We start from the raw sequence: 11,587 nt of genomic DNA, 5'->3' as shown, positions 1-11,587 counted from the left end.
GTCGTCTGGATCACCCATTTGTATTGCTGAGCCATGAACCTTTAGCCTTACTTTACATGAAAAACGACTGAACCACTAAGCCATACTGTTGTGCCCCAATACGCCATTTTTATATGGAGAAGGTTTTCTGATTATTCTAACGGTGCTTTAATACCTATTGTATTTTCAAATAGACTACGTCAACCAGGTTGACGTCTCTAATCTGGGCATAATCTCCCTTCTCTGCTATTAATAATCCCATCCTTGAATTTAAAATCGACCGCGAGGGACTCGAGAATTCTGAGGTTATGGTGCCCTCTACTGGCAAAAATTATGGAATGAACCCAAAATAGGATCCGATCACGCTGAGCAGAACTGCTTCCGTCCACAGTTTACGAGAAAGAAAATAAGTGACTAGCACTATAACAAAAAGAGTGAGATCAGTAACGCTTTTTATACGTGCATTCGATGAGACTAAATCGCGCAAAAGCGAAGCGACTAAAAATTTGAAGTCGCGTCTATTTAAAAAAAAATGAGCAAAACTCACAGGAAGTGATTGACGCGCGTATGACGCAAGTCGACGCGCGTAAAACGCGCCCGTTTAGGATTACGGCGTGGTTTGGACGCGAGCGAAAACAGAAGCGCATCAAGCGAAACAAATGGACAAAGAAAAACTCATCACACAAGTCAAGAGTCATCCCGTGCTGTATGACTCAAAGGACGAAAACTACAAGGATAATGCTAAGAAGGACAGTGCATGGCGTGCAGTTTCCACAGCCCTTGGCCTCTCAGGTATTTTACAAGTTACTATAAGAAGTTTTAAAACAAGCAGGCAATAGTGTTTATATCGCGAGGAAATATTGAAAGAACGTGACACAGATTTTCAAATTGACAAGTCTATACGATCGTGTTATAACATTTCTGAATTATAAATTGTAATTTATTGTCATGATTTCTTTTAGCAGTTTTGCAGATTTTATTACATTAAAAATGTATTTTTCCTGTAACAAGTACTATAAATACCAGGAACCCCTTAGATCCTGTCTGTCGCTCCGTCTTCCCTTTACTGGATGTATTTCTCTTTATTGCGGCAACCAGCGGACTATTTTCAAAGCGTGCTTTTTCCATTCCAGGGCTCTTTTGAGCCAGACCTTTCTGTGTGCAAGGTAGCAACCCACCCTGGATGGGAGGCCATTTCACTGCACAACACACATATACACACCCGGGTGATTAACTTAAGGGAGACCCCTACATTGGCTGAGCTAGAATTTGAATCCAGTTCGTTGGCATGGTGCTGCATTGTTAAATAGTCCTTATCTAAAAGGGTCAATACGGAGAATGAAGATTAAAGAACACTCCACGAAAAGGTGACTGAAAAGCACAAGTCAGCGGATGGAGACACGAACATCTCCAAGTCAAGTCCCTTAGAGTCCAGTTAAATCAATCATTAAGGAATGGAAAGAGGTTATTTTTTTCTGTTGATCAGTTTCAAAAAAACTGTGATTCAGTGTTGTATAATGATAAAATCTGAAATTTTCTAAGCAGGTGAATACTTTTTAAAGGCTCTGTGTTTGTAGACTTTAAATTGGGTGAGTGTGTGTGTATCCTTTGTTGAGTCCCGTTATTTTTGAGTTTCTGCTGTGTGCTTGAGGCTCCAGCTCTCCCTTACCATGTAATGGATTTAGCAGGTGCAGAAAATACTGTACTCTAAAATTGTGACTTTGTCTACAGTTGTGGGAATATATAACGTATAGTACAACAATTTAGTGTAAATTGCGTTCAATAAAAACATCCAGTAAGTAAACACAATTTAATTAAACCTGATCTGGATCAGGCATGTTAGAAAATGACATTTCTAAAGCATACGGGTAACCAGTGTAGCAGTGTTGAAACTGGTGAGGTGTGCTCAGATTTTCTGGTTAAGATTCTTGCTGCTGCGTTTTGAACCAATCGCCACCAATTGATGTCTTTATTTAGGTCGTCCTGCTAAGAGTGCATTTCAGTAATCTAACCGACAAAACAAAAGTAATTTCTCAGCGTCTTGCATCGTCATGAGAGGTCTTATTTCTGCAATGTTCCTTAAGTGAAAGTACAACTCCTTATAAAGATATCCATTTACTGAATCTGATTATTCAGGTTTATGGTAGGAAGGCAGAAATGTGGAAGGGAACTTCACTCCATCACAGAACACACTCAACCCATACGAGGCCAAGTTGCCAGTGTGATGAGAGGACATCTCATTTAATTTTCCTTGACCTCTTCTTTGATTTTTCTCTTGGCTTTTTCTCACCTTGTGTGGGTTATTGATCATAGAAATTTTGATTATAGTGTAAGTTTCTTGTTTTGATATCTTTTTGGCATTATTTAAATGGTATTCTTATATAATATTATACCATCTAATCATCATAATTGTTTTCTTGTGACCATCACCATTTGTGTTTATGTTTCCCAGGTAGTGAAAATGCGGTCCTAGTATTCTGGTTAATATGTGATTTAAAGTTTAGGTCAGAGTCCAAGATTATACCTAAACTAGCAGTGTAAGCAGCACGGGGTCCAAGAAACTATTGAAACCATCAGTAAAAAACTGTAATGTAGAGATGTCAGGTAATTAAAAGGAACTACTTTGGGCATCTCTCTCCTAGGGTGATTTGTTTTCCGACGTGCTCCCCTTGCTTGTGTATTAGTGGTGGAAGGAAAAGTAAAAGGGATACCGTTTTGCCGACTTGCTGGCCTCGCTTCTGTATTAGCGTCTAAGTGGGTTTGTTTCTTTGGAGGTGGAGCCCTTACCTCGACTCCACCTCTCACCTCCGGACTGGACAGACACACACACACACACACACACACACACACTTCCACATGTAGATGTTTATATATGAGACTAGCAGGAGTACCCGGCGTTGCCCGGGAATCTGTAATGAGTGAATTTCCCAAATGAAAGAAACAGAACATAGAAATAGAACAAACAGTTTCTGATTGACATTTTATTGTAAGTTCCTCTACTCTGGATGCTGTGTGGTGTGGCGTTTCAGAAGAGCTTGAAATAGACATTCTTGTGGCATCTGAAGTGAACCCTCCAATTCTACGCCTTTTTTTCGGTGGCATGGGTATATTAGCGAAAAGCAGGACAATTATAATGTGTTACATGGTATTACGTACGGAATAAGCACCACAATGAGATGAATTTACGTTATTTACAATACATTGGAAAGCGAACAAATAGAAGTAGTCAGTCAGAAAGAGCAACACTGAAATCGTACTGTCAGTCGGAAAAGGGAGCAAATAGCACCACAAATATGGAAAGCCAGTGAGAAAGAATAGCACGGAAATTGTACTGGGAAAAATGGTGGGGAGGGGTGCTCTGCTTGTAAGGAGCATCTGTGTTGAACCGTGATGCTGTCTAACTGACGTTGGCGATGGTAACTACAGAGAGAAGTGACATACAACTGCTGCTGTGTGTGTGGAAAATGGCGGGGGAAGGATGCTGTCTTTTTAAGGTGAGTCTCTGTTCAAACGTGCTGGCATATAACAGACGTTGGCGATCGAAATACAGCACTATCAGTGCATTTGGGAGTGTGACTCACGGAAACATGGGTGTGTCAGCCGGTCACGCGGACTGGGTCGTTCACGTTTTACATCGATACGGCAGTTCCCCTTCACCCGATCAAAGCAGTCGGCCTTCTCATACTTGGACACTTCCACCATCTCTTGGCAATTTAAAGAAACATGAGTAAAGAGCGACGCACAGGGACCAAAGTTGCTGGTAGAGGGTGCCACAGTGAAGTTCTGTTGCAACGTGCAGCCATTTTAAGTACAGGGACATGTGCCGAATGTTGTGTCAGTTCACCACGAACATTTTTCCGAACCAAACATACCCCATCACCTTCTCCTGGTCACAAAGGAGCTCCATGCCCAGTTCGGTGGCGATCGGACGCCTGGTGCAGATTTGTATTGCGGACAAACAAACATACATACACACATACATCGACTCTGCTTTATATATTAGATTCTTTACCTCTGCCTTGCATTTTAATGCCACTGGATCCAGTTTATTTTTAATGCCCTTATTACTTCCATTTTTGCCAGCCACTAAGACTTTTGTTGTTTCCTTTTTTAGTCTGAGAAAGCTACTACTCATCCATTCAGAAATACAAATAAGATTAGGGAGCCAAGAGCGCTAGGATCATTGGTTCCTATATACTGTATATGTAAAGCTGTGTGTCATCAGCAGAATTGTGGCAGTTCACCTCATGCTTCGATATAATCTTTCCTAATGAAAGTATGTATATTGAACAAAGCAGCGGGCGCAGGATTGATCATTGTGGTACACCTTATGCTATATTATAGACCTCTGAATTTACAGTCACCACAACTAACAAAGAATATTCTACCTGTTAAAAAAGACTGAAACCAATTTAAGACCCTACCAGAGACACCCACCCATTGCCTAAGGCAATTTATAAGAATACTGTGGTCCATGGTGTCAAATGCTGCACTCGGGTCTAAGAGAGAAAGGACAGATATGTGGCCTGTGTTCACATTAACCCGTAATGTTATTGAGTCAATGCAGTTTCTATACTATGATTTGTTCTAACACCTGACTGAAACATTTCAAGTATAGAATGTTTGTTCAAGTAATCACTTAACAGATTAAATATTACACTTTCTAGAATTTACCTAAGGAAGGCAGGGTAGAAATACAGTAGGTCTGAAACTGTCAAAGACGGAAGAGAGTTGATTATTTTTCTTGAGCAAGGGCTTAACATATGTAGCCTTTTGATAAGGAAGGCCCCCATATCTAATGATGCGTTAACTGTGTCAAGTACACTGTCAATGAGAACATATGAGATTTCTTGATAAAAGCTAGTGGGACTGGGGTCACGGGCACAAGTGGATGGTTTTAGTTGAGAAATTATTCTGTGGAGCTCAAGTACACCTATTTGGGTGAAGGAATTTAATTCACTTAAAACAGCATGTTAGGCTTTAACAGGGTTAACATTGGAGGACTATTATATTACATCTAATATTGTTTGTTTTGTGTTTAAAAAATGTTGTAAAAGCTCAAAAAACTTTCACTAGAAGTTTTCAAGGTGTGTTCCATTGAATGAGCTTGGTTTAGAAGATAATCAATAGTTGACAATACAACTCCTAGTTTTCCAGCATTATAATTTATAATTTTAGAGAAATGTGACTGCCTATCAAAATGGAGTGCTTTGTTATATCTTCTTATATAATACGCAGCCGTGGCTGTCTGTTTGTCTGTCCAGGATTTTAAATCACCTGTAGCTCGCAAACCGTTTGAACTATTGACCTGAAATTTGGTACACAAATACTACGTGATGTCTACTATTGGCTTTCGGGGTGATGATTGACCTCCAAGGTTATTCCTCTATTTATTTTTATTTTATCTTATTGTAGAATCAACTCTCGGCAGTGCGGCGCATGTGTACGGGCGCCGTTCTCATTCCCTACCACCTTCTCCATCATTTCCTCTACCTCTACATATCTTAAATCATTCTTGAGGCAGATTGAAGACTTAAGTGCCAGCTAGTGTGAAAGATTAAAGAAAACGTATTAAGTAATTGCAACACAAACACTGACTTAATCAGTTTTAACGCAAAAAGATGCCGACGAAAGAAGAAAACAAGTGGGCTGCTAGGGTGGAGAAAAGAAGAGCTGCTCAGGAAGCAGCAAGCACATCAACATCTGAGCAAATGAATGCTAAACATACAGAGAAACAGGAGGAAACTAGGAATGCTCAAGTCAAGGGTATTCACTGCACGTTATTGTGCAGTGTGCCGTTACTGTTCACTAATATGTGCCTTCAGTATTTCATAGTGGACTGTTAGTTTACTTTTTCTCTCTTTATGCTCAGCTCCCCTGCATTTTTTCATTATTTTGGACACCCTATTACTCTTCCAAGGTATTTTAGTGCTGGAGAATTTCTTAACAATTTTTTCAAGGGCCAGTATGTCAGCTGCTGCCCTTACCTTAGCATGTAAACTATCTAACTTACTGGTTACATTGCTAGTTATATTAGACCAAAAACTACATTTAGAATGATTATCTATATATATAATTCACTAAGGCAAGACACCCATTGAAAGCACGCCGAAAGGGGCGTGGATTCACTAAGCCGCCGACAAGTAAGATGCCCATGGCTCACGCAGGAAGGAGCCACGCCCACCAACTCTAAGACCATTGGATACCACGACAACTCGCAGAACCTCGCCCACCAACTCGGACGCGACGACACAGGAAAAACGGCGTCATTTATGTTCGTCTGTCGTAGAGCCCACATGCACCTCTGAGCCACGTTGGCTGTTCATAGAGGCATGTTTCTCACGGGAAGTGAATCTCTATATGCAGCGTGTAAAACAGTTTGCGAGGGGTATCCCATGGGATCCTTAAAACAATCCTTTAAAACTGAGGTTAAAACACAATGAAGGAAGCAGTCTTTAAAACCCAATGAGCCCTGTGCCTCGGTTTCATTACCGTCTCACCTGCTTCACCAATGCAGGCCCTGCAACATTCGAGATGCTCTCTCAGCAGCTGACCTTCTCTGTGCCTGACCGGTTCACACAGAGGCACCACATGACCAGGCGGTGTATATGCTTCGAGAACGAGGGTGGATGCGGCAGGACTATCTAAGAGGAAGCATGTTTGTCACGGATGTAAATCGCTTTATGCGGCGTGTAAAACAGTTTGTTTGTCGCGGATGTGAATCATTGTATGCAGCGTGTAAAACAGTTTCTGAGGGGTTTCCCATAGTCTTGGACTTGGTGGCCGGGTCTCTGTCAGTTGCTCTTGCGACTGGGCACATGACCAGGCAGTGTGTATGCTTCGAGTGCGAGGGTGGACGCGACAGGACCATCTAAGAAAAATCATGTCGCGGATGTGAATCATTGCATGCAGTGTGTAAAACAGTTTGTTTGTCGCAGATGTGAATCGCTGTATGTGGTGTGTTGAGCAGTCGGCGAGGGGTTTCCCATGGTCTTACAGTTGGTGGGTGAGGCTGTGTTAGTTGCTCTTGCGAGCGGGCACATGACCAGGCAGTGTGTGTGCTTCGAGAGTGTGGGTGGACGTGACAGCACCATCTAAGAAGATTCATATTTGTTACGGATGTGAATCGCTGTATGCAGCGTGTAAAACAATTTGTTGCGAATGTGAATCATTGTATGCAGCGTGTAAAACGCTGTATTGTATGTTGCCCTCTCCAGAGTTGCATCTTTTCATTCACCTACAGTCGTATACACAATGAAGTAAGCAGTCTTTAAAAACCGAGTTTTCAGTTATGACGCACGACCGCGTGCACAATAGCAAACTGTTTTACACGCTACATACAGCAATTCGCATCCGTGACAAACATGCGTCTTCTTAGATACTCCTGCACTTTGTACACACCCCCCTTCCACCTCGCTACTACAGTGGTCGGGTGTCTTGGTTGATTATATATAGAGAGGCAGCCAAAACCGCACAGAGCAATGAAAAGTCTACATGAGTCACCGGTGCATCTGGACTGTGCAAAGACGACAACGACTCGACTGATGAGTTGGAGGTGGGCACATGAGCAGGCAGTGCATACTGGACGAGAAATCCGCAGACTAGCGTGATGGAGGCAGCGGAGTTGATGTCCTTCTCCTCTCCTCCCGTTCCACCCTCCGCGCCTGAGCGCCGCACGGACGATTGTGTGTTGGTTCGTTCCGTGCATTGTTACAATGTTGCTTTTCTTGCTGATTTATTACATGACCGATTTTTCAAATGTTAATTTTCTCCCTGTGCTTAAAAATCATTAAAAAACCGGCCTGATTATGTGGCGTACGCAGGTTGGCTAGTTTAGAATACTGTATTAGCAAACTTAGAGGGTACAAATGCATCAAAATGGCATCTCCAACATGTCCATTCATCCATTTTCTGAACCTGTTATGACCAGGGTTATGGGGAATGTGGAAGGAAGGAATCGTCACTGAATTGGATGGCACTCTATCACTTGGCTTATTCATGCACAAGCCCATAATTACCTGAGATACATGGAATAAGTGTGAGGAGATGCAAATCCACATATACAGGGACCAGACAGGGAATTGCATTTTCATCCCTGAATATTAACCACTAGACTACTGTGCCACCCACCGCTAACATTTATTACTCTAACTTGATAAAGAGCGTCAACAAGATCATGAATTATAATGGCGAATACTCTCTTGATAGCTGGTACTATGAATGTACTTTCCAATCAAATCTCTGTCTATTTCTTCCCAAAGGTACAATGACTAAGTAGTTAATCTCACTAAGACAGGATATCATTCACTACACAAATGCCATACAAGTGTCCCACAAACAGGCTGTCAGTACTCAACTCCATGGGCACTAAGCAAATATACAGTAAGACTGCTGTAAGTGAGTCACTTGATCTCATAATATCAGCCCAGAAAAATTGGCTAACACCAATTATTTATAAGTTCATACCTACTATTTAAATATATATACTGTATATATTTATTTTTTGTTTTAGTGGAGGACTGTCAGAAGAGATGGAAAAATCTTCGTGATACCTTTGTGAGGAAGAACAAAGCCTACCAGCCTGGTGGTTCAGATTTAAGATGGCAAAAGCAATGGAAGTATGCTGAAATTATGTCTTTTCTTCTCCCATATGTGCAAACAAGAGGGTATGTTAAACTTTTTAAATGTTGCACTAGAAATATAACTATCATGTACAAAACCACTTAGTAAAATTCAGAATCATGAAGTCAGAGGCTATATCTGTCTGCCAACCTCACATATCTCCAGTTTGCATTAAGTAAATAAATAATAATAGCTTTAAAATAATTGCAGTTGCACAATCATCAGCATTAATTAATCATACTAACTGGTTTTGTGTACTATATTGTAAGCAAGTATAATAAGTAATGCTAAGTGATCTTTATTCTGTTTTACCTTTTTAGGGCCATGTCAAAATTTATAGAGGATTCAAAAGAATTGGTAGAGAAAAACATAACCATCCCCCTTAATGATGTTCATGAAGCAGAGGGTGAAGAAGAAAGTACAGGCTCAACTTCTGACATTTCACATTCCCAAAGCAGAAATGATGATTCTGTTCAACCTCACATCAGAGGGCGAAAGCGAAAACGCGAACGAGAAGACTTAGATGAAAAGCTCATCAAATTCTTGACATCTCCATCACAGAAAGTCCCTGTTTCCTCAATAACACCAAAACCACAATCTCCAACGGAACTGTTTTTAATGAGCTTGGTGCCAACTATTGATGCCTTAACACCACGTAACCAGGTACAAGCGAAAATTGGAATTCTTAAGCTCCTAGACGAGTTACAATCTTCTCAAGAGGAAGAAAATATTTTTTGACTAGTGGATTTGGAAAATGGTTGGATGGATGAATGGATGAGTATTGCTTGAATAGTTGGGGTGGCAGTACCAAGGCCAGGGTACTGCTCAGCAGGTTCTACACCCTCTTACAAAGCAGGGGCTTGTGGCTCAGCATGGAGAAGACACATTGAGCCAGAACTCTTTTGTCTTATAATGAAACTTCTCCAGTTTAGTATGCATAAGTGCATTTTCACTTTGAAATTTATTAAAAAAAACTTTCAAACATATATTGCTATTTCAGCCTTTTTTATGTCTAGTAAACATACAAATAATGTATATATTGCTGGAGTAGCATGTTATTATTGGTATTGATTTTTTTAATAAATCCATTATTTTACACACTTTTGTACCTGCTTTTTGTTTTGTATTTAATGACATAAAGTATTTGCATTGCAATTATAGCACCGATTAAGAGGTAAGAGTTGATTGCAGACTTTACAATGATTTGGCAGTTGTGCTGGGGGAAAACAAAGCCATTTTGTTCTGAATCACCTAAGCATTCTCAATGACATAAGTTCCATGTATGAAGCAGAAACCAAGCAATGTGTGATTTCAAGGAACCTTTGGACATAAAGTAGTGGAGATGAAAAATAGTCTATTGCTGAAAATCAGGATGTAATTTGTTAACAGCTCATAGCTGACTCAATTACAACTGTGACAATTGCAATGTTTTTGTCATAAATAGGACTCAATAGCTGTCTTTATCTAAATGCAACATGGGTGACTAAATTCCAAAAGTTTTGTTCAGTATAAGCAGTCAAGGAAAAAACAACTGTTTCCAAAACAGTTAGGAAACTGTGTAAAATGAAAATAACAACAGAATGTGATGATTTGCAAATTAGTTAAACCCATATTTAATTGAAAGTAGAACAAATACATCATATCAGTGTTGAAGCTGAGAAATTGTATTGTTTTATGAAAAATTATATGCTCATTTTTAATTTAATGGCAGTAACATGATTCAAAAAAGTTGGGGCAGGGCAAAAAAAGACTGGTAAAGTTGTGCAATGCAAAAAAAAAAAAAAACACCTGGTAGAACATCTCGCAACGTATTAGGTTCATTGGCAACAGGTCAGTCACATGATTGGGTATAAAAAGAGAGAGTCTCTCAGAAGTAAAGAGGGGGAGGACTTCACCACTCTGTGAAAGACTATACAGGCAAATAGCGCAGCAGTTCAAGGATAATGTTCCTCGATGTAGAACTGCAAAGAATTTGGGGATTATATCATTCAAAGATTCACAAAATCTGGAGAAATCTCTGTAATGGATACAGATGAAAACCATAACTGGTCTTCATGCTTTCTGGTGGCACTGCATTAAAAACAAATATGATTCTGTAGTGGAGATCACTGCATGGGCTCAGGGACACCTCTGAAACCACTGTCTGTGAACCCAGTTTGTCACTGCATTCACAAATGCAAAAACAAAACCATATACTGTATAAGCATGATCTAGAAACACCCCCACCTCCTCTGGGTCAGAGCTCATTTAAGATGGACTGAGGCGTAATGGAATAGTGTCCTGTGGTTTGACAAAATTTCAAATTCAAAATTTCAGATTTTCCAAAAAGAATTTCAAAATGTGAAACTCTGTTGGGAAATCATGAACGTTAAAGAGGAGAGGGATCATCTGGCTTGTTATCAGAGCACAGTTCAAAAGCCAGCATACATGATGATATGGAAGTGTATTAGTGCACATGGCATAGGTAGCTTGCACATCAGGGAAGGTACCATTAATGGTGAACGATATATATACAGTACACGTTTTGGGGCAGCATATGCTGCCAACCAGACTACGTCTTTTTCAGGGTAGGCCTTGCTTATTTCTACAAGACAAGCTTGCATGTATTACGCATAGCTCCAAGGTAAATAGTTCAGATGCTAAACTGGCCTGCCTGCAGTCCAGACCTGTCACCCATTGGAAACATTTGCTGTATTATGAAATGAAAAATACAACAAAGGAGACCTCAAACTGTTGACCAGCTGAAATCCTATATGAGGCAAGAATGGGACATTTCACTTTCAGAAATACAGTAATTGGTCTCCTTAGTTCGCAAATGTCTACAGAGTGTTGGTAAAAGAAAAGGTGATGCAACAAAATGGTAAACACAACCCCCTTCCGACTTTTTTGAAACATGTTGCTGGCATCAAATTCAAAATGAGCATATATTAAAAAAAATATAATAATAATTCTCAGTTTCAACATTTGATACCATGTGTTTGTACTA

At 40.2% G+C, this 11,587-nt stretch overlaps 1 protein-coding gene across 1 annotated transcript; it reads left to right on the top strand.

The window, feature by feature from the left end:
• Positions 1 to 342: 342 nt before the first annotated feature.
• LOC120518620 (transcription factor Adf-1-like) lies at positions 343 to 9,618 on the top strand. The gene is made up of 3 exons (XM_039741499.1): positions 343 to 771; positions 8,492 to 8,645; positions 8,922 to 9,618. Exons 1-3 carry the CDS (start codon positions 639 to 641, stop codon positions 9,337 to 9,339), a joined length of 705 nt encoding a protein of 234 aa, XP_039597433.1. The 5' UTR covers positions 343 to 638; the 3' UTR covers positions 9,340 to 9,618.
• The last annotated feature ends 1,969 nt before the right edge of the window (positions 9,619 to 11,587 follow it).

This window comes from Polypterus senegalus, chromosome 18 (genome assembly GCF_016835505.1).
Source record: "Polypterus senegalus isolate Bchr_013 chromosome 18, ASM1683550v1, whole genome shotgun sequence".
Classification (NCBI taxonomy): domain Eukaryota; kingdom Metazoa; phylum Chordata; class Cladistia; order Polypteriformes; family Polypteridae; genus Polypterus; species Polypterus senegalus.
This window is presented reverse-complemented; position numbering and strand designations above follow the sequence as displayed.

What these genes read in the sequence shown, in the direction of transcription:
- LOC120518620 (XM_039741499.1), top strand. Translation starts at nt 639, where the DNA reads ATGGACAAAGAAAAACTCATCACACAAGTCAAGAGTCATCCCGTGCTG. An exon ending in CACAGCCCTTGGCCTCTCAG is followed by an intron (nt 772 to 8,491) that starts GTATTTTACAAG and finishes TTTTTGTTTTAG; the next exon opens with TGGAGGACTGTCAGAAGAGA. An exon ending in CCATATGTGCAAACAAGAGG is followed by an intron (nt 8,646 to 8,921) that starts GTATGTTAAACT and finishes TTACCTTTTTAG; the next exon opens with GGCCATGTCAAAATTTATAG.